This window comes from Callospermophilus lateralis, chromosome 15 (assembly GCF_048772815.1).
Source record: "Callospermophilus lateralis isolate mCalLat2 chromosome 15, mCalLat2.hap1, whole genome shotgun sequence".
In the NCBI taxonomy this organism is placed as follows: Eukaryota; Metazoa; Chordata; class Mammalia; order Rodentia; family Sciuridae; genus Callospermophilus; species Callospermophilus lateralis.
Window position 1 is genome coordinate 67,653,500 of NC_135319.1, and position 23,524 is coordinate 67,677,023.

General features: G+C 48.9%; 1 protein-coding gene across 10 annotated transcripts in view; it reads left to right on the forward strand.

Moving 5' to 3' along the window:
* Positions 1–22,895, forward strand: part of Pax2 (paired box 2) — a 78,088-nt gene extending 55,193 nt beyond the window's left edge. For 4 of the 10 annotated variants that reach the window (XM_076834386.1, XM_076834387.1, XM_076834378.1 and 1 more), the window contains 5 exons: positions 2,579–2,754; positions 4,952–5,078; positions 19,951–20,052; positions 22,214–22,300; positions 22,755–22,831. In XM_076834386.1, the coding sequence (XP_076690501.1) occupies positions 2,579–2,754; positions 4,952–5,078; positions 19,951–20,052; positions 22,214–22,300; positions 22,755–22,831 (569 nt within the window). Of the gene's footprint in view, positions 1–2,578; positions 2,755–4,951; positions 5,079–19,950; positions 20,053–20,205; positions 20,292–22,213; positions 22,301–22,754 lie in introns of those variants that run through there. The other 6 variants (XM_076834377.1, XM_076834380.1, XM_076834381.1 and 3 more) reach the window with 4 other exon arrangements.
* The last annotated feature ends 629 nt before the right edge of the window (positions 22,896–23,524 follow it).

Sequence of the window (23,524 nt, forward strand, 5' to 3'; positions counted from 1 at the left end):
GCTCTCTAGCACCTTCTCGCTACCCACCACCCCCCACCTTCCTTCTCCTCTTCTTCCTGCCTCCGCCTCCCAGGGCCACCTCTTCCTTCTGCTTCCCCTCCTGCCCTCCCCTTCCCTGCACTGCCGCCTCTGTAACCTGTCTTACCACCAGGGCCTGAGTGCACAAAAAAATAAATAAATAAAAAGGTCAGTGAGTGGAGGGAGCAGCAATAACCCCTAAAACAGTACTATCAGTGGAACATGATTGATCAATTGAATTCCATAGCGGCTGAAAAATGTGGGATTAAGTAGTGTATTATACGCACAATGAGTTGAGGCATGATGTTCATTTCAAGTTCATTTCGCCGGCCTCTGCCACCAGATCAGGCAATCAATAGGGGCAGCAGATATCATATATCACCTCTCTGCGGGCTGGGGAGAGAGCACCATAATCTCTCGCAAATTTAGAGTGACAGATTTGTCAAGATCTGAAGGGCCCCTGAATAAATGAAGGCAAAGAGACTCCTCCAGCCAGTGACCTGAGGACAAAGCTTCAGTTCAGCCCTTTACACACACACACACACACACACACACATAAATACACACACACACACACAGGCATGGGGTGAGACAAGCTACACTCAGGCATGTACGCAAACCTCAGAGAGGCAGGAATTGAATCCTGCCACACATGTACATAGAAACACCCCCACACATAATGCATAAACAGGCCCACAGACAAATGCTCATTCTACTCCCTAGGATGCAGTTGGTGACACTGCACTGACCAATACACAAAGACCCTCAAAGCCTCCCTTGGCCTTGGCAGCAGGGCTTCCCCAAAAGGTAGGAGGGCTCCGGGAAGAGAGAATTAGACACAATGGAACATGCAAATAGCTACAGTGAGTCAAATTAGGGTGATGCACATCCTGGTGGAAGAAGCAGTCACAGGAGAAAAGGGCAACATGAGCTCCCACTCCCATGCAGTCACATACATCCTTTCAAAAGGGTTCTTATTCTGCCACTTAAACGCAAAGAGACCCTTATTTATCCAGATGTTTATTATATACAAGTGCACACATGGCAAATACTCACAAGAGGGAAAAATAAATATTTTCCGCACCCCAACTCACACACAGAAATGCCTACACCCTTGAAGACTGAAAACTATTCCAGAACTACACACAGAAAAAGCACAACTACCAGATTTTGTGTCCACAGGGAACATAGGCAGACTATCAAAGCTGCCTCTGCCTGCCTCCGACTTGATCTTGGTCTTGCTTTCTCATATTTCTCTCCCTCTCTCTTACCTGCCCCGCCCCTCACATACACACACTTTCTTCGCTTTCCCATCTTCTCCAGAGTAGAGTGTGGAGGGAAGATAGGAGATTCCTTTAGGAAAGCAGAGCCCCAAGCTCCATCTGGAAGGCCAGCCAGGGAGGATGGCTGCAGGTTGAGGTTAATCAATATGTAATATTTTCTATGGTCTCCCAAATGATACTGTACGGTGTTACTGTATATAATGCAATATTGATTATATCATATCATATAATCACCTATAAACTGATATATATAACAGTCCCAGAGGAATACCCTGGGGACTACAGCATGGGCTGGCCCCAGGCTCAAGGCTTATCAGCTGGTCTTGGGCTAAGGAAGCCAAGGAGTGACTGGGGAGTTTCTGGGTCAGGGTTCAGGGAGAGGCATTTGGTCCACATACACTTTAAAAGCTCCAAGAGACCTGGAAGGAAGGGACAGAGGAGGTATGGATAACAGCGTGGTGATAACACCAGGTAGAGTTTGACACAGAGACAGGACTGACCTGTGGCCCCTAGGGAGCAGACACCAGTGGGACACCACCAGCCCTTCTTTCATGGAACAGATCTCAGCTCCCTGTGGAAACCCACAGCAAGTACCAGGTGACCCAGGAGCTGGCTCCTGATGGAGGCCAGAACCAGAATTCTCTAGGGGAAAGTGGCCAGGGCACAGCAGCAACCACATAATCTCTGTGGTCTACCCACGTGATTGCTCTGAAGCCCACATGTCTCCTCTTTCCTCCTGCTTGGTCTCCAGCCCTGCCCAACCCAACCTGAGCCAAGTACCTTAGCTTTGCTCTCAGAGCCCCTCCTCCCTCAGGGGGCAGTTAATTACTTCACCCAGTCTCCGCGTTACACTCGGCCTGAGAGATTTGATGATTTTCAACCCTTGGAATCAGTGGAACTGAAATTCATCTTGGAGCCGAGTTCAATTCTCCACAGGCTCAGTAACACGGATCTGAGAGCCAGCTCCTCCCCTAAGCTCTCCCAGGCTGGGGAACAGAGGGGGGGCCCAGGAAAACATACCCTGGGAGACAGCCCTCTCTTGCTCCACCTCTACCCAGTCCTCCTGCCTCCCTTTCTCTTCCCAGCTTCTTTAGGTTCTGGCTTCCTTAGCCAGACCTCTGAGGCAGCCCCTTTCAATCTATAAGCTGGAAGTAAGGGGTTCTGGCAGGGATGCAGAGCCCTGAGGGCCAGGGCCAGGTACCCACCCATTTTTTTCCCCTCTTCCTGGGCTTCTGCTGGCCTGATGCTAATGCCCTGAGTATCCCTGTGTTTCTCAGATGTTTCTGAGGGCTCGGTCCCCAATGGAGACTCCCAGAGTGGTGTGGACAGTTTGCGGAAGCACTTGCGAGCTGACACCTTCACCCAGCAGCAGCTGGAGGCTTTGGATCGAGTCTTTGAGCGTCCTTCCTACCCTGACGTCTTCCAGGCATCAGAGCACATCAAATCAGAACAGGTGAGGAAGGCGCTTCCTGCTTGCAGAAGTGGAAAGGAACTGAGCAGAACAGGGCCTCCCAAGAACTCACACCGAACACCCAGCACCGCATGTGCTCATGGGAGGCACCGTGTGTGTGCTGCATAAAATGCTCACACAAGGACACCGGGATATAGTTAAGAAAAATCATTGTGGTATGCAGTAAATAGAAATGATAAGTTCTGGGTGCAAGGTTACCCAGAAAATCTTCTCCCTTTTTTGCGCCTCAGTTTCCCCATCTATGTAGGGGGAAGGGCTTCAGTGTATGGTCTATCAGGTCCCTTCCAGCTCTACCATTCTGTGGTCCTAGCCCAGGCACCCAGGAATGCCCTCTTGCCATGTCCTTTGCCTGTCTCCTCCAAGGGTCCTACAGAAAGTCTGTGCAAATCTGTGGAGCTCCTCTTTCCCAGGATCAGGAAGAGAGCCCACCTGTGCCTGGCTCCTGTTTCCAGCCATTCAGTGTGATTCCTGCCCTGACACCTGACACCTCCTACAGAGAGCAGACCAAAACCCAGCGTGGGATGCAACATAAACACATTAGCCAAACACACCACACCGAAACATATTTCTAACTCTTCACATTTTACAGTTGCTTACCCACCACCACTGTCCACTTGTTCCCTTTCCCCCAGAGCCCACAGTCCTTATCCATAACCCCAGCAGCCCCATGAAGCCACGTTTAGCACACACCTCCGCCCACATACCAGTGTATCCCCTAGTGCAATCACCCACACACAAGGCACACAACCATCCCTCCCATACATGGCCTAGGCCAGACTCACGCCTGCAACACAGTATAGCCTGCCATGCTTGCACATGTGCACGCACACACACGTGCATGTACACCCATACACATGTACATCCACGAAGACTCACAGTCTCCACACAGCACAGTTCTACTCTAAGACTCCAACAGCTCCTAGCCACTTGCCTTTTTCCCCGCCCGTCCTTTCATCCCATAAGCTGTTTGTCTTCATAAAACAAAAATCAAAAGTCTTTTTAAGGTGCCCTGAGCCATAAACCAACAAAGGAGGAGCCGGTCGAGGCGGGCGGCTCGGTGCACCCTCCCTGAGTCCCCGGCTGTATTACAATGAATAACCTTTATTTACTTTCATTAGACTATTAAACACCAGCACAGTCATTTTTCCCCCTGAAACTCGGAGCAGGGCCCATAAAGCAAATCCGAAGCCTAATTGAGTTCATTTTAATTTCTCTCCGATCACAGCGAATTACTCTGGTGATAAATCAGGGGGCAGCTTCACCCCCAGTAGAAGGCCTAATTTGCAGCTAATTACAAAACTGATTTCTACAGGAAGATCAATACGAGAAGGAATTGGAAATGACGAGGCAATCCCGTCCAGCCTGGGAGGGGAGGGGGTCCTCTGGGGGGGGCCAGGAAGCGGAAGGGAAAAAAACGGACCCGAAAGAGCAGAAAATCAGTTTTAATTTAACGTAATATTAATCAGAGCAACTTTTCCTGCTTTGTGCAGGCTCCTGGTCTGCCCAGCTCCAGGGTCTGGCTTGGCGGTGGCTGCAATAAAAAGGCAATTACCCGAGTGTTTCGGGCAGGACACCCTTTCAGAGTCAATGACTGGCCCCCTCCCACCCTTCTGTTAGCCATGTGGACTCTCCCCCTCCCCAATTTCATACCCCAGTGCACAGGCAGAGAGCGAGGGGCCTGTGGGGCTGCCTTTGTTTGTTTTTAAAAAAAGGGCACCCATACCCTATCAGCCAGCCCACCAGTGCCAGGCTGGAGGTCCCACTAGGCCCTTCCCCAACTGCTGCCTCTGCCGTCATGTCAAGGTTTGCCCCTCCTCCCATAGGGTCCCCACCCCAGGAGGATCCGAACACCCCATGTCTCTCAGCAAGGAGATTCCCCATTGCTGTACTTCCCCTGGGGTTTCTTAGGCAGGTGGTGCTAGAGAAGACTAAAGGGCACAGGGAAAACCACCCACAATGGGTAGGTGGCACCTCTGGCTCACCATGTCAGGTCTACTCCACCCTCACAGAACTCCCCATCACTGCAGTGTCTGCCCCTCCCAATCCCCCCCTCCCACCCGGCTATCTCCTTCCACCCCATCTGGGAGGGCTCCCCGTTCCTCCTTCCCATCTGCACACCGAGCCCTTTCTCTGTGTGTGCTCATCAATAGAGAGCTGTCGCTTTTCTCTCTCCTCCCAGGGGAACGAGTACTCCCTCCCAGCCCTGACCCCTGGGCTTGATGAAGTCAAGTCGAGTCTATCTGCATCCACCAACCCTGAGCTGGGCAGCAACGTGTCAGGCACACAGACATATCCTGTGGTGACTGGTAAGGGGGCTTCTGGGAGGGTGGGGGTTACTCAGCCCATGCCATCTGGGGCCCAGTGTGATAAGTGGGCCTCCTGACATGGCATCTGGAGAGAAAGCCTTCAAAAATCAGGGTGCTTCCTAAACAGATGTGTGCAGATGTGGGGAGAAAACACGGTGGTCAAAGGGTCTGGACTTCAGCCTGGAAGGGTGGAAACTAGGGGCTTGCTTCCCATTCTCTCTGCTTGTTTTCCTGTCCTCCCTCTGTCTTTTCTCTTGTCTCCCCCAAGGTGTCCAAACTGAGCCTCTTGTTAGGATTGTGCAGAAAAATGCAGAGGGTAATAGGCCAGGCTGTTGAGAATGGATATCATGGGTGCCCAGTATCCAGTCTCTACACTTCTCTGTCCCCAAGGCTCCTAGAGGATCCACTTTCCTCACCCTCCAGGCAGAACAGGTGGCTGTGGCTTTGGGCTTGAGCTACAGAGGAGCACAATTATCACAACCTTTCTCTTGCTTCCTGGAGAAATCACTGAGACTAAGGTCAAGTAGGGTCACATGCAGGGGAAGGGCTCTCTGACCAGGAGCCCCCATGAATCAGGAGCCACAGAGGCAGCTGGAGTGATCATGAAGGGGAGGGCCAGCATATGAAGTTCCAGGCTGCAGAGTTGTAGGCTACAGAAGACTCTTGGCACTGCAAAGGGTTTCCAGGCCAGGAGACTGCCCAAGTGGGAGAGACACACATTGAGGTGTTATTAAAATTCACCTAATTATTCTGGAGACACTAAAGCCAATGTGCCGTTTGTTCCTTGGGAGACAGAATGATTGAGAAGGATCTCAGTGGGGATTGGGAGACACTGAGGCGTTACCTGCCGAGTGAGTGGAGGAGGCCTAGGGACCTGGCAGCAGGGATACAGGCAGCCAGCATCACAGCCCAAGCAAAGACAGGGAGCAGGGGTGGCCCTGCTCCAGGACAGGGCCTGGTTGTGACTTAGAGCTGATCTGAGCTTGGCTCAGGTTGATATGGGTTTGGAGTAGCCACCCAGCCTCCTGTTATTAGCTTTCCCAGACCTTACTGAAGGGGTGTCCTGGTACACCTGTGTCCAACCTATAAGAAGTTGCAGTCTTTGGCTATGGGCTCAGTGGCTGAGTTCTGGAAGTGCTGCAGAGGTGACTTTTGGGAATGAGGACCTTAGCTGTGCCAGCTGAGTCAGGACATAGCCTATATTAACTGGCCTTCAGCATGAGCCCTCTGTAGCCCAACTTGGGAGCTCTCTGACCCACTGAATCTTCTGACCCAGGCCAGACCACCTTTTTGGTCAGTGGTCACTTCCCAAAGGTGGCCCACTCCAGGCAATTGGTGAAAGAATGTGCAAGAAACTTTTCTCTAATCCCAGCACACTTCCCTATGCTCAAGGCAACAGTCTAAAAGGCAGGGACTTCCTAGGAGGGTAAAGATGTGGATCTTCAGGGCAAGGGCTCCTGCCGCAGGGGACACTGGGACTGGTACAGAAAAGTGCCTCCACCTTGAGCAGCCCCCACCCGCCTCCCCCCCATGGCCCTGGAACAGTCCCAGCTCAGCCTGGGAACATCTCCGGCTGATCCATCTGGATCCAAGTGTGAGAAAAGTTCATTTCAGACCCAGCTTGACATTCCCAGGTGGCAAGTTAGCACTAACATCTCAATCTGTATGCGACATTTCAATCAAGCGAGGAGTAACAAAAGCAGAACCATTAACATTCGGAGCTGTTCACCAGTGGTAATGACGGGGAAACTCGCTCAGAAACTGGAAATTACCAAAAAGAGAAAAGTGTGTGGAAGGGTGGGGGAGGGGAGGTGGAGTTGGGGGCAGGGAATGATTTTTTTCACACTTAGGCCAAGATCCAATGTTTGGATTAATAGTGCCATTACCCGAGAAAGGGCTGCAGATTATGCTCATTCTTAAAATGTTTTTGCTGGCAATTAAATGACTGCAGCTATTGATCTTTGTTGATTTTATGTCCTCCTAATTTGCATAATCTATTAAAGATGAATGATTCATGATGTGTTTATTATGGGGACAAACAGAATTTGCTGGAAGTACTGTCAAGGTGAGAAACTGGGCATTGCCCAGGGACTTGATAGGCCATCTCAGAGTGGCTTTCAGGCAGGACTCTGTGGGTAGCAATGAGCAATAATGCAAGGACACCCAGGAGAGGTAGACTTTAGGTGAGTTCTTCTAGAAAGATTTCGTTGGCATCTGTGAGAACTAGGCTCCAAACAGGGCTGGGGTGTGGGAGAGGTTCTTGGTGTATTTGTAGAATTTCCCCTCAAAGATTCTTTAAAAACTTATTTCATAGGAGAAAGTACTAAGGACTTCAGTGGTGGAAGGGGAAGGGAGGCCCTTTCTGGTAGGCAGGTGATTGTGGGCAGGTGGGTGCTGAGGTGAGGAAGCAGCAAGATCATCCTGTGCCCACAGCCTGGCTTGGATGTGCCAAGGTATTCAAGGAGCCCCCTTTATCCCCGACATCACAGCTCTCAGCTCATCTTTCTCCCCGAGCACAGCCAGCAGAGGCCGCAAACCTCTGGGGATGGGTCCTGAGGGAAATGGCCCAGGAAGGCCTTGGCCCAACCTGAAAAGCAGACCTTATTGATATTCCTGCTGCCTCCTGGCACTGGAGGCTGATTTCAAACTTCACCAGCCACTTGATGCAGCTGTTCCACAAGGTCAGGACTGAGAGGAGAGAGGAGCCTGCACTATTGTGTGGAGGGGAGAGTGGGGCCCAGTGGGCCAGGACAGAGCTAATCACATTGCAAGCAAGGGTGGCTGCCAGAGGCTAGGGCTCAGTCCGATAGCCTCCCCCACCCGCTCTTCCATCATGGAACCAAGGCGAGAGACTGATTTTTCAGAGTGGTGTTTGCAAGTTCTGCCGAGATTTTAATTTCACTGCATCACAACTCAGCAAGCTGCCAAGTCAAGCTGGTTATTTAAATTTATCACCCACTCTCCCTTCCGCCGCTGGGCTGCTCTAGCTCGGCGGCATCTCTTCTCTCCAGCCCACTGCTCTAGGCTGCTGGTCTGGAACGGAGCCGAGTCTCTCCTAAGTGATAAGGAAGAAGAGACCTGCTAGATGAGAGAATGGGCCCGGGGCACTCTGGCCCAGGCTTCCTCAAGTTGGCAGCCTGCTGCTGCCTTCCACCACCTTCCTACTCTTGCAAGAGACCCTGCAGGGGACTGCCACTAACCCCTCAGCAGTTCCAGGACCCTTTGGGTCAGGGCCTCTACAGTGAGAACTGTGGCTGCAACTTAAAATCTCCCATCACTAGTAAAAATGAGAGCCCATCTTCCACACGACTTTCTCACCTTACCCTCACCCTACCTGGGCCTGGCCAGGGCTGTAGTGATGGAGAGCCTACAGAGAGACCCTGGCAGTAATGTTGATCTGAGTAAAGATGAAAACTAGTTTTAGAATTCCCAAAGTTCCTGGAGATGTTTTGGAGCATTTAGACTCCTTTGGCTTGGGGAAGTACAGCTGGGAGGAGAGACCAGGCTTCCTACTTTGGACCCGTATGAGCCAAGAGGGTGCTAAGGGAAGTCAGTGATTGTACAGCTCCATGCTCATTCTTTTTTTTTTTTTTTTAATAGTTTTTTTTAGTTGTTGATAGACCTTTATTTTATTTATTTATATGTGGTGCTGAGAATCAAACCCAAGGCCTCACACACACCAGGAAAGTGAGTTACTGCTGAGCCCCAGCCCCAGCCCTCTATGCTCATTCTTGAAGCTGAGGAACACACCTGTCCCGAGCTGCTGCACAGAGTGGGCTTCACTGGCCTCTAGTGGGCATTGCTGCCAAGCATTGGGAGAGCCTTGTATAGTGTAGATTTCACCTCCCTCATTTTAGTGGCATAGAGGTAATGGAAGAATGAGGTAGATGTCCAGAAGCCATCCACCAAGGCAAGCTAACCTTGGCCAAACATGGCTGGGTAAAACATAACACAAAATCTGTTAATACACAGCCAAACCTCACTTTCTGGTGCCAGAAAAGTCAATGCCAGAGCAGTATGTGGGAGACTGCTGGTATCATGCTGGAGGGAGACCCTAATTAGGGGAAGTTGGGTTTGTAACACACTTGATGGAAAACATGACCTTGGGCTCAAGAGAAGCAGGAAGCTAGAAACTGAGTATTATCCTGTATAAAGTCAGAGACAGAAGAGAAACAACTCTGTCCAGGAAAGTACAGACCAATGGCCCAGGGAAGCAAGGGATGGAGGGGGTTGAGGGGGGGGAGATGTCACATAAGAAATAAAGACCCCAAGCCTGAGCCTGGATCAGAATCCACATTTTTTGCAATGAGTGTGTTGCAGGAACCCCAAGCCAAGAACTTATATTAAAAATTTTCCAGGATAGTAACCCACTCGGAAATCCTAGCAGAAATGCTGCTGGCAAACCTTTATCGGGCTGGGGATGTGGCTCAAGCGGTAGCGCACTCACCTGGCATGCGTGCAGCCCGGGTTCGATCCTCAGCACCAAATACAAACAAAGATGTTGTGTCCCCTGAGAACTGAAAAAAAAAAAAAAAAAAAAAAAAAAAAACCTTCTTTATCAGGACCTTTTACAATCCAGGGCACAAGGAACTCCCACAAAGAAAAAAAATAATTACAATTAAAGATGAGCTCACCATAAAAAATTACACATCCCATGTGAATGCCAACTATCATAAGTGAAAGTTAGCCAAAGCAATACATAGGAGAAATATTACCCCCAAGAACTGGAGATCATAGAATTATCCAAAAGCAACTATAAATTAAGCATGTTTAATATTCTAGAAAGGTTCAAAAGAGGTATAAGTTTTGCCTTTATTACAGAACCAGGGTCCCTTCCTCACCACTGCCCAACAAGTTGTGTGATAATGGAGATCAAAAAGGACCAAGAATGAAGGCCACACCTATAGCTCATTATTTTGGGGTCTTGGAGGAACTGAGAGAGTTGAGCCTCAGGCATCTCTGAGAGTAGAGCCTGTTTTCTGTCTTATCCAAGCTCCTAGACTGCTAGTCCTCAGCAGAGAATCTTAACTTTTCTTTGGGAAAATGTCTGAACATTGAAGAGTTAGGGACAAGGACAGTGTTTTCTTCCCAGTGTGTGGTGATTTTTTTTTGGGGGGGGGGACAGTTTACACCCCCACCATGGCAGGAGGAAGGTGGTTTGGTTCAAGAGGTAGGGAGAAACTTCTCTTAATGCCTAGAGACTGCAACTCTGATGGAAGCTCTAAGGTCCAGGGGGATCTGTGGATTCTGTGCAGGAGGGAAATGCCCAAGGCAGGGAGAACAGCAGAAGTGCTGGTCTCCTGGAACCGGCAAGTTTAAGCAGAGGTGGGGAGGCGGGTGAGCCAAAGTTCAAAGTTGAGCAGCACCATTGGCCCCCTGTATCCTGGAGGCCAGGGAAAGGGATATAGGCTCAGCTTCAGAGAGAGGGTGTCAACTCTCAGCAGCCCCAGCTCAGACTTCTTGCCCCCATCTGCAATGAGCAGCAAAGTGGCCTTTTAGTAGATAGAGGTGTGGACCCTGGGAAACCTCCTCCTCCTGCTCAGGGAGTCCTGAGGACCTCCAGGAACTGCCTCTTTCCTGTAGTTAACAACCCCCTTCCAATGCAACTGCATTTCCCTCCATAAAACACTTAGCCCTTGGCCAGCCCCTCAGGGGAGGAGAGGGCAATAAAGGCCAAGAAGTGTTTCTGAAGGAGGCTGGGAGTCTCCTAGTCTTGTCTGTCGGCTCAAAGCCCCTGATTAGCTGGAGGAATTTAGGGCACACACATCAGAGTTCCTCTCCAACCTTGAAAGGAGAGGGTGAGGGCAACTTGGGACATGTGGCAAGCCAGAGAGCCCTTACTGCAGAGGCCAAACCAAGATAGAGGGCTTCTCCTCTGCACCCATAGGCCCCAGGTCCTTCATTTAGGCTAAGAATACCCAAAGAGAAGAGGCTGTCTTCCTCCAGACATCCCCGAGGCCTCCAGACACATCCCCAAGGACCTACAGCCCCCAGATCTCACTCTGATTTAATTATAGGGGCATTTCCATAGCAATGAGACATTGACAGATATTGCGGGTGCCCTGGGCCTGCAGCCTAGGGAGTTATTGGATCAGGCCCTTTTCTCTCCTCCTTTATCCAATCCACCTCTAGAGAGAAAGGATGTTGAAAAGAAGAGGCACCAACCCATTCTAGAACTATGGACAGCAGTCAACTTTGAGCAGAATGAAAACTGTACCACCCCTACCTCCAGCCCCCATCCCACCCCACATCCCTATCTGTGTCTACTAGCTAGCCCAGCAATGACCAACTGCCCTTCCCAGGGTAGAGCAGCATGCAGGCTGATAATGGGGTTACCCAGAGGAGGAAAGTCACAGGGAGGATGAGGAAGGGATGAAAGTTTGGGGACCTTTTAGTAAAGATGCAGTTCTGTGGTCTTCTTTTTTTTTTTTTTAAAGAGAGAGTGAGAGAGGAGAGAGAGAGAGAGAGAGAGAGAGAGAGAGAGAGAGAGAGAGCATTTTTTTAATATTTATTTTTTAGTTATCGGCGGACACAACATCTTTGTTTGTACGTGGTGCTGAGAATCGAACCCAGGCCGCACGCATGCCAGGCGAGCACGCTACCACTTGAGCCACATCCCCAGCCCCTGGTCTTCTAAGCCCAAATTTGGACCATATCCTGGTCCTTTCTTCTACTTCCTCCCTTCATCTTTCCTCCTGCCACCTCATCCATGAGACCCTAGAGGCAGAGCACTCCAAATGGACTGCTTTTTCCTTCACAGTAGTCTTAATTCATTTAGAGGTCAGGGAGAGAGACCAGTCTGAATTTGATCAAAATATTTTCATTCAACAATGCCCAGCACCACAAAATTTTTTAAAAATTAATAATCTTTAAGTGTCTATAATAGCCAACTCAGGCTAAAAAAGGGTAGTGTCTGAGCACACTGGACACTGCTTTTGTGATTTGCTAGGTGAGAAGGAACTTCTCAGCTGCTATAGATGCTGTTTAGACATGCTTGGGGTGTCCCAAAGAGTCCTGCAAAACGGGGATCCTCCAGCACAAGACCATTTACTCCATTATTTGACATGTTCTAAGAAGAAAAGGAAAGTAAGATCCACTACCAACCCAATCTTTTCTGAATTACCAGAAATTCTCAATAGTGGTGTCAGAATGAATGTTACAGGTATAAACTGGGAACAAGGACTCAGAAATGTCTTGGTAGCCTCAAAGCCATCTAGGCAAGACCCCCAGAGAGCCAGCCACCCCCAGGTGACAGGAAGACCCCTCCTCCTCCTTCCCCAGGGTTCTCAGAATCCCTTCTTCCCCCACTCTTAGCTGTAGCCTAGGACAAACGAGCCAGTGCTTTTTTAACCCTGAGCTTTGGAAGGCAGCTCTGCCACTATTGTCACTTCTGAGAGGGCTTTGCATGCCTTCAGCCTGGAATCCTCCCCTCTTCTCCCCGGTGGCGGCTGGGCTGGCAGGCAGGGAGGGAGGAAATCCTGCAGTGGCTCTGAGAGCAGACTAATGCTCCAGCAGCTTAAGTGGCCGTTTTCCTTGGGATTAGGGTTTCACTTACACAGAGCGCCTGAAAAACGCTGCGCTTTCAGAAGGATTAGAGCTGACAATTCAGTGCTCTCAGAGAACAAAATAAAGCCAGAGAGGAACTGGGAGACCTGGAGTATCAGGAGACTGTGCAAACAGGCTTAACCTCTGCCCACCCAGCATGAGGGTCTCTTATGTGCTGAGCCCATCTGTGAGCCTGGGCCCAATCGCCTAGGTACCAGCACCTGCCCAGCTCTACTCTTCACTTGTGACTTGCTGATGGAGCCAGAGAAGGCAGCATCAGGAAGTGAATGGAGGACAGCACTGGAGATTTCTTCTCCCTCCCTGAGCCTAGTTTCCTCTTCTGTAAATCAGGGAGTTGGCCTAGGGGATGGATAGTCAAGTTCCCTTTGAGCCCTTTGAAATCGTCCTCTTTCCATTGCTCCCTAGTCTTATCCCAGGATCTTGAGATCACAGCACCATCCTTGGTCCAGCTGAGTTAGAAGGAAAAATCTCCCATGAGGCCCTGGACCAGTCACCTCAACAGCTGTGTGCTAAGGAAAACAGGGTTGGGAACAGGATGACTGGTTGTGTCCAGCTGTTTGGTGGTCAAGGATCAGACCTCACTTAGCCCATGCAGATCCAGGCAGCATCCCCATCTAGGACACCCCAGGGACTAAAGGTCCAACTGTCAGTGGGCTTCAAGATCAGCCAGAGCAGCTACCCTGAGCTGTGGGCACAGCCCCCTCTGCTGGAACTTTGAGCCTCCTGTTTAATGTGGGACCAAAACAGAGCCAGGGCCAGGGATCTTCACTCTGGCAGCTGTGTCCCAGGGGACAATCCTTGGGAGGATTTGGAAATGAGAAATAAAAATAAAAAACATGAAATATGTAAAAACCCTTTCCCTTTCCTCTTAAAGCACCTTTTACAGATTCAAATTGTTACTTTAGTGTATTATATATAACTTGGATTGGTCATAAAGGGCCATAATGATATAGCAAATATAAAGGTAGGGGATATTTAGGCAGTAATTACAAATTTAATAACTGTATTATTGTAAGTATTATAAATGTTTGTGTCAGATGCAGGCACAGATTGCCAACCTCAAAGAAATCTAATGTCTTCATTTTTGCCACCTTATGAGAAGGAGACAAAACTTGAGGATAGGATAGTAAAACAAGAGTTATGTTTTCTGGCCTTAGGGTCCTCCACAGTGTCAAGTGGATAGCAAAAGTGCTCATTTTCAGAGAAAGATGCTGAGGAAACGCATCTCTAAATGCATGGGATATAACTTTTGCTGTATAAATCTGTGTCTAATAAGTCTTGTTGCCAAAGCCATCACGAGCAGCAGTTTCTGCTTCTTGGGCAGCTTTCTCTTTATTATTTCCTCTGTCTTCTGAGTGCTGACATTTGCTAGGACTTGAGATAAGCCTCCCTGCTACTCCACATTTTGCTGTTTTCTTGTTGTTGCTGTTTGTTATTTGCTGGGGATTGAACCCATGTCCTTGTATATGATAGGCAAGTGCTCTACCACTAAGATACATTGCCAGCCCACACTGTGCTGTTTTCTGTATGATCTTGTTTATTGCTATCATTCAAGCAATTGCAAGCAAGTCAGCTTCACCAGAGGTTCTCTTGATTTTTTTTATAAATGCTGATTATTAATCTTTGAATCATGAATACATCTGAACTATCTACCTAGAAAGATATGCATGTAGAATGTCTATACCATTTTATAAATAGCTTTCTATAGACCCCTGAAATGCATCTATGGGTCATTTCAGGCCATGAGCCCCAATTGAAAGCCCCCACTGTAAAAAAAATGAAAGAAGCTTAGACATGCAAGAAACAAGCAATGGCAGGATGTTCTCATCTAGGAAGGATTAGTTTGGCATGATCCTAGGTTACTTTCCTGGACTAAATACCTAGGTCTACAGTATTTGAGAATATCATTCCAAAATCAGTTCCCAAGTGTACATACAGTTTGCTTTTTAGTCTAGGTTCTACTGTCTACTAACTGTGAATCTTGGACATATTTCCTCTGGGTTTCAATTTCTCATCTATTAAGTAGGGATTAAAAACAGGTCATCATAGGTTTTATATAAGGATCAAATGAGATAATATAAAATATCAAGGATGGAACTTAGCATATTGTAGGTGCTCAGTGAATGCTATGGAACCTAGGTACAAGGAAAAATATAACTCTGGCCTTGGATCTTATACTTGACAAAGTAGCAAATTATCTGATAACTAAAAATTTCCAATTTCTTAATAAAGTCTCTCGCTTTGCTTTTCTCTGTATTTGTAAGAGAGGCTGCTCTTAGATTCTCCAAAACAGTTGATTTGCTCTGGCCCATTTGCTAAGGAATGTCTGACAAAAGTGCACTGTCTGATTCAGATGTGGTGATTGTTGTAGAAATTGGCTTTAGAATCTTCAGGGACTCTGCAGTTGAACTGAGAAGGCATCCTCATCCAGTACAGTGCATCTAACAGTTTTGAGTACTTTAAAATTCTCAACTACTACTGTTTCTTGAAGAGCCTCTTTGTTTTTTTCAGAAAACTCTCAAAGGAGATTAATACTACACCCCATGGAGTTTTATTACAGACCTTTCATGTCAGTTATTTATTCTTTGTGTCCCTTTTTTTTTTCTGTCTCATCTTAATGACAGCATGATGGTATGAGACTTGCCTGTCAGGTGACTTCTTTTCCTTTTCTTTGGCTCTTTGGGGGATTATCTGGCTGCATGTTGTCATTAAAGGCAGTGTGGCATAGATATGGCTTCAAACTTTGGCTCCACCATTTACTAGCTATGTAACTGGAGGAAAGTCATTGTGCCTCTCTGTGCCTCCATTTTCTCACCTTTAAAACAAGGCTGTTAAACTAATCATCTGGAAGGTTCTTGTCTTTAAAAGCTTAGAAAGCAAGCAGCAACATGAAAGCCCCATTCTCTCTTAGTAACATGTGAGTTTTTATCCATTTGTGATTCCTGGTGCTGTTTTCATATTACTGGCATTGTCAGTGAGCAAAGCAAATACTTTACTGCTTCCTGTCTCCTGTTGGATAGCACATATTTTATAATCGTTCCATTCTGCAGTGTAGCCATTTTCTCCTATTTCTCAGTTTTTGTTTGTTTGTGTAAAGGAGGTGGCTGTGCTGTCTTATAGAGGGTTTTGGTTTTGTTTGTTTATTTGTTTGTTTGTGGTACTGAAGATTGAACCCAGGGGCACTCTACCACCAAGCTATATCCCCAGCCCTTTTTATTTTTTATTTGGAGACATGGTCTCTCTAAGTTACCCAGGCTGGCCTCAATCTCATGATCCTCCTACCTTGAGGCAATCTCAAGTTTCTGGGATTACCTGTGTGCACCACTGTACCCAGCCCATCTACAGTTTTAGAGTCTGTCTTCACTCCTGTCTGTCCATCATTCTAGTACTGCATCATTGTAGTACTGCAATACCAGGTGCTCGGTGGATTCCTCCTTGCACAGGTTCCATTACTCACTTATATTCCCTCACTAAAGGAGACTTTCTCAGAGAATGCTGCTGGGCAAATGGTATGATGATCTTAGTAATTTGAAAACTTCCTGCAATATGTGTTTTTCATTATTGACAATGGTGTTCCAGAGGAATATATGGCTCTGGGAAGAGTTTGGTCAATTTTTTCCTGCTCTTCAGGTGTCACCTGTGTACTAATGAAGCCATTGAAAGTGCTTTGTATGCAGCGGCTTGCACTTTTGTTGGCTCAGGGGTCCTGAACAGACACCTCTTTGTAGTGACAATGTGTGACAGAATGGAGCACAGCTGTATGCCAAACACTAGGAAGCTGGAATGCTTTTTCCATTGTGGGCCTCTTCTCTCACATTTTAAAAACTGCTGCCTGGTGCTTCCCAAATTCAGTTTTTTAAAATAGAATTTGGAGATGTGCCTTATAATTAATAGTTTAGTATGTGACTTTCAGCAAGCTAGCTGTACCACTTTTTCTTTTGGGGAGGGGGGCAGTGCTGAAGATTGAACCCAGGGCCTTGTACATACAAGGCAAGTACTCTACCAACTGAGCTATATCCCAAGCCCAATTTTTTCACTTTTTTTTTTAAAGAATTTAACCTTTATTTTATGTATTTGTTTTTGTTTATTTGTTTGTATGTGGTGCTGAGGATTGAACCCAGAGCCTCACCCATCCTAGGCAATTGTTCTACCACTGAGCTATACCCCCAGCCCCTGGCTGTACCACTTTGCAAAAGAGAAAAAGGAATAAACTTTGCAATTGAAGTGCCTCTGGGTTAGTTGGGGACAGCTTTCAAGTCACCCAGCTTTTCTTCTCTCTCCTGAAGCTTGGGAGGAGATTTTCTGACAAAACCTTAGATTTTGAGCAATTCATCTGCAACAGGTTGTGAGAACCATGCAGTTGAAAACCCAGAACTCAGATACATTTAAATTTCTGTTTGTTAAGATGAAGCCTTACTCCTTTTTCTGGCTGCTTTGTAGACATGCACATCATAGGGACAGGAGGAATTTGTTTCCTATGACTACCTAGCTTCAAAACCTCCACATCTTCCCTAGTTCTCTTCTATTTCAGGCTTTTTGTGACCAGTAAGTTCCATATTATTAATCTCTTTACAAAGTGAATGTTGCTGTCATTGTCCACTTCAGGTCTACTCACTGAAAGATGGTCAAGAGATATATACTTTTTATTGACAATCAAAGTGAATAAAAGAAAATCCAAAACAAAAGCAAACACAGATTCTTCTACCTCCCTGGGAGTTATAAGTGATCTCTTGTTTGGCAGTTCTTCTCTATTTGTTCTTGAATTTTAAGAAATGTGAGATATCAGTTATATTAGGTAGGGATATAGGAAAAACATTCTATGGCATGATAAAATTGAATCACAACAGATGAGCCTCTCCCTACAAATCTTTCACCACCCTATAAGGATTCATAAACAATTGTTTAATTTGTCTTTAAAGAAAAAAAGATAAAAACATTACATTTTGCCCAGCTTTACCCCTTTGTAGGAGATTAATATATATGAAACAGTTTTAAAACAATCATAACCTTATTAGGAATTGGCTATAAATGCAATGGAAAGACAGAGAACTAAAAAACAATTATTCATTGAGTATTTACCATGTTCCCAACTATGTAGGAGAGAGCAGAAGACAGGTCCTGCCCTTGGGTTGCATATGATCTATTTGAAGAAACAAACCAGGATATGTAATAACAGGGATGACACATTTATACAATGTAATGATGTGGTAAACCATGGAAAGAAATGGTTCCTTGATGAGTAGAATAGTAGGAATTTTGAGGCTTGAGCAGGAAGAAGAGGGAAACCGTGAATGAGGAAGAAGAAAAGGGGATGGCAAAAGCACAGAGGTTTCATAGCACACAATGAAAACAGTCCAACTAAAACGGTAGTTTTAGAGTCAGAGCTGAGAGAGTTGGGTGGAGAGAGTTCCTGGGAGGCTCTGACAGTCGGCAGAGGTTCCATTCCAATTGTAGCCTACGGGAATCAACGATGGCTTTTACAGGGGAAGTGGTGTGATGAAAGCAACATTCATGAGGGCTGGCCAAGAAGCCAGGAGGGATAAGAATGTAGAGACAAGGGATAAAAGCAAAGGAAGACCACTGGGCAAGCGCAAACCAAAATCAAGTGCTTAGCTGAGTTTTAAAAGTGGTAGAGGAAATGGAAATGGGCAAATGTAACAAACTTGGCTAAGGAAAATCAACCACACCTGGTATCTGACTTCATGTAGAGAGGGCAAGAAGAAGGCTATGTCAATGACCCCAGAGTTGCTGGTCTTCAAAAGGATTTGAATAAGTTCAAGGCCAGCCTGGGAAAATTGCAAGTCAATTCTCAAAATAAAAAGGGCTGGGGATGTAGAGCACCCTTGGGTTTAATTCCTAGAATTACAAAAAAATAAAAGGGTTGGTAGAACTGATTGGGGATAATATGAATCAGCCTTGATTCCTGTTAGATTTGAGGTAACAGTGGGACAGCTAATGAAAATGTTCAGTAGGAAGCTGGAAATTAAAAATCCTGAGCTGTAACTCTGTTCTTAGAGAAGAATGAATCACTCAGTTGTGTCAAGGTAGGGGCAGGAAAACACACACCTCAGCAACACAGGAGGTGAGGTCATCTTCAAGGGGACAGTAGCAAAGAAAGATGCTTTGACTCTGCTTTAATATTTCTTCCCCCTGTGATGCCTCACACATGCCAGGCAGATGTTCTACACTGAACTACATTCCCAGCCCCAGAAAGATGCTTTAGAATAGCCATGGGAAGGATGACAACTAAGGCCCAACTGAGGGAAAGAAAGTGAACTGGGAGAAGTACATGCCTTGCCTTCCAAGGTCTGGACAGAGGCATGAGGCACTGGATGGTGAGGATAAGGAGAATCTGCAGGGGACAAATGAACCCCAGGAGAGCATAGAGCAGTCTGGCATGTGGGAGTATGGGGGAGGGAAGAAGCAAATATTGTCATTAATGATTGGAACACATTAAGTTGCCGTGAGTGCAGCGTTACCTTCATAGCAATGGAGGAGGGAAACCAGTCCATGCAGCCGTGTTCCAGGGGAACCGTCTATGGACCAGAGATGTTTCCCTAACATTGACTCACTTTACCTCCACACCAGGACACTGGCAAGGAAAGTCCTGCTTCCCATTCTCCAGGCCCTAGCTAATAGAGGACTCTAGGGAAGAAGTCCAAGAAGCCCAGCAGTTGGTAGGGAAGCAGATTTTGCTCATTGGAACTTGATCTGATCTACTTGCACTATTGACTCAAAGCCCTTGATCCAAATTGGGATAATTTTCTCTCATTTAACTGCCATAAACAATAACAGCAAAATAGCTCACTTGCTGGTCCTAGGCCCTCCATACCTGTCAGATCCAGCACCTGCAGCCCCATTTGTAGAAGACAAGGAAGGTCCATCAGCCCCTGTAAGGTTGGTGATGGGATGTCCTCAAAACCTGAAGGAAAGATGGTGTGTTAGGGAAGGGAGATAGAAGACATTTGGCTACTGGAGAGACCACAACTTAATATCTTGCAGAGAAGAAGGAGTAAAACCAGGTCATCTCCTCCCATCTCCATCTGGGTTTGGAACACAGAGACACAGGCAAAGGCAGACACACAAATGCATAGAGAAAGACACAAAGAGCTACACAGAGGTGTACACCTGGCCGCTTGTACATACACACACCCGTTCAAAGGCACTCCGGTACCTGCACATTCAGGTGCATGTTTTCACAGAGGTCCTTCCTCTCCAGGAGTTCTTCTTCCTGGAGTGCCTGGGTGCAAGCAGAGGCAGGCCCCTTTCTTCCAGGCCTCACCCCTTCCCCTTTGTGTTTTTCCAGGTCGTGACATGGCGAGCACCACTCTGCCTGGTTATCCCCCTCACGTGCCCCCCACTGGCCAGGGAAGCTACCCCACCTCCACCCTGGCAGGAATGGTGCCTGGTAGGTGACAATACTGCAGCTGCCTAATCTAGGTGAGGGTAATTAAATTGTGAGTGAGCTGCTGAGTGGTCTATAGTCTGAGACTGGGGGTGAGGTAAGACCCAAGATCCCCTCCCTGCAAATCACTGTTATTCTGTTCCCCTCTCTCCCTAGAGGGTGCAGTTGGCACCTCATCCTCCCTCATGAGTAACCCAGGGAGGAAGCTTGCAAAAATTCCCCCTTTGTGCACCCCACTTTATGTCATGGCCCCTCCTCAGCACCCACCCATCTGAGCCTGTGCCCCAGGAGCACTCAGTCTCAGCTTTACCCTCAGTGCCCCAGCCAGCTGATACTGCTTGGAAGAGCCTGTCCTGGTTTCCATGGAAACTTGGAGCCAAGAACCATTTCCAGGGGCATGTCAGTCATTCAGACAAAGCCACCCTGGTCTACACCAAACCACAGGGTAAGACCAGTGAGGAGAACCAACCCAAACCAGAGGAAGGAGGGATATAGTCCCTAAGAGGGACAGAGGACAGGAACAAATGACTTTGGCTTTGGAGAGGCAAGCTAGATACCACCACATCTCTTCAAGAACCCAGGTCCTTATTGTTCCAGGGCTGATCTACCCCTTGCCTGAGAGGCATCAGGTTCAGCTTTGTGGATCAGGGAGGCAAAGGCTGTATTTAGGGTCTAAGACTACAGCTGGAGGTCGTGCTGTTCAGACCCCTCACCCCAGATTGGGAGCAGGGCTTGAAGCCAAAGAGAGTAGAAGTTCCTATCTGCAGAAACACCAAAAAAAAAAAAAAACTCTTAAAGAGAGAAATCCTTACCCAGGCCTGTAAGCCACTGCCTCTAGCAACTCTCTTGTGTGCCCTGTCCCTGAAGTTCAACTCTTGCTGGTAGGGGGAGAGGGAGAGGATAGAAGAGGGTGATTGACCTCAGCATTTCAGGGGTAGCCCTGGGTAAGCAGAGTTTAGGGTGGGGGTAAGGCAAAGGGAGATTGTTGCTGCAGAGTGTTACAGAATAGACAGGAGTAGGAGTGTGGGTGAAGGTATTCCTGCCCAGATTTTGGAAAATAGAAGTATTGCTGGGGAAAAGAAAATTTGGGGGGGCAAGGTGCTAGCAAAGAGCAGGTGGAGGCTGGAGGAGGTCTTAGAGAGGTGGGGTGAAGAAAGAGTGGGGAGATGGAGGTGGGGAGTCTGCAGGGAGGTGGGGATGAGGGGAGCCGAGCCGCAGAGAGCTCATGGTGGCAAGGGGGGAGTCGTTAAACAGAATCTAGTGCTGATGAGGAAATTACACTTGTTTCATTAGCGATGGGGAAGGAGATAGCTCAGTTCCTCTTGGTCACAGTTGAGCTCAGAAGCTCATTATCCTGCTGCACGCATGCTTTCCCTCCTCGTCAATAAACAGGCTTTCCAGTGGCTGCATCCCCCACCCCCACCCCAGCTCCCTCTCAGAGAGGGGCCCCTTCTCCTCTACTTAACCCGCGGTTAGGGATCACTGTAAACAGTCTGGGGTCATCACACAGGAGAAAGGGCGAGGGGGAAACCCAGAGGCCTGGCCTTTCTTCCCCAGAGGGAGGGAGGAAGCTTCCGATGGCTCCCAGCCCACGGGGACCTACGCTCACTGCTCTTGGACCAGTGGGCAGCCCACCTGCTCCTACAGTGTCCTTCCCCTGCCGCTTGGCCCATGTATAGAACCTCTATAGGCAAAGGAAGCAAGCGCACGCGCGAACACACGCACACTCACACACACCACCTTGCACTGGCACATGCTGAGATGCCTTTCTTAGGACTTGCTGGGACAAAATGTCCCAGTGGCCTTTCTTCACCACTCTCCTGTACTCTTCTAACCTCTGGGACTATGGCTCCTAGAACCGGAGTGTCCACTTGAAAAGCGCTTGACCCCCAAGTTAGTCGCATGAGCTCTCCCGAGGCCAGAACAAGCCTTTCCTGGATGTCCCGAAGCGCCTGGGCTGGAGAGCATGGGTACTTCCCGCCTCCTCTAGCCCCACGCGGACCCAGTGGATTGTCCCGCCTCCGACCGGCCTGCACCAGCCATTGCCTTGCCTGCCACACCTGCGGCCCAGAACTGGGGGGAAGGGCAAAAACACCTGCAGGGCTCGTCGGGGGTCCACCCCGGCGTGCTCGAGTCTGACCCCCACTCCCCCGACCTCCCGCAGGGAGCGAGTTCTCCGGCAACCCGTACAGCCACCCCCAATACACCGCCTACAACGAGGCTTGGAGATTCAGCAACCCTGCCTTACTAAGTGAGTACGTCACCTGGCTGGCCGGCGGCTCTGAGCGTCCGCCTGCCCGCCCGCCAGCTCCGCAGGGCCGCTTCGGGACTCGGGTCCCACTCCCGGCAACCCAACCTCCGGGTGCTGGGTTGCCAAGGGGACAGGCTCGTTAGTGCAACACTAAGTCCCTGGGATCCCTCAAGGACGCCAGCGCCTCCTGCATCTTCCCTTCCTCCCCCTCCCTCCCGGGTCACTAGAAGGCTATGCGCCAACGTCACTCTCCCTGGAGGGTCCTCAGCCTGGCGTCACCTCTCCCGACCGGTGAACGCAGCTTTCCTCAAGGCCTTGCAGCCCAGCCATGGTCTCCCAGCCCTGATCCCGCTGGACCCCAGCTCGGGGAAATCTTTGCTTTGCTTTTCTTTCCTTTTTTGTTCTCCTGTTTGTCCTCTCACCCAGCCCATTCTTCTCCTGTGTTAACTTCCAGGTTCCCCTTATTATTATAGTGCCGCCCCCCGGGGCTCCGCCCCTGCCGCTGCTGCCGCTGCCTATGACCGCCACTAGTTACCGCGGGGACCACATCAAGCTTCAGGCCGACAGCTTCGGCCTCCACATCGTCCCGGTCTGACCACCCACCCTGGAGGGAGGGAGGACCGACGCGACGCGATGCCTCTCGGCTACCATTCCAACCCCACCCCAAGATCCCCGCAGTCCTTCACGTCACCCCGTCGAAGACCGGACAGGACGAGTGGAGCCTCGGGCGGGACCCTCAGGCCCGGGTCCGCCGCCCCCAACCCCGCCCGCCGCCCCTCCCCGCCTGCCTGGACTGTGCGGCGCCTTGAGGAGGGTCGGGCCCAGCTCGCTTGGGTTTCGCCCAGCGGTCTCAGAGCCGGCCTGCCATCCCGCAGGTTCTGGCCCGGCCCGCCGCCGCACACGCCGGATAAATTTCTGTGACACACAATCAGCGCGGACTGCAGCGCGGCCCAGCCCCGGAGCAGCCTGTCTCAGACGCTTGGTCGCCGGGAGGCTTGGCTGGAGGGGCTGGGCAAAAGAAATAATGAACAAAACGGATTTTCTGCAAAAGAAGGGAAAACCGCCTGCCGAACCCTGGGAGAAAATTCCTTACCCCCTGAGCCAGCCGGACTGCCCCCTGCTTTCTGGGTGTGCTTAGCCCTAGAAGGTGGAAAAGGGGGCGTGAGGGGGCTCTAGGAATGGCGCTTGGGGGTGTCAAGTCTTCCAAGACTGGGATCCAAGGCA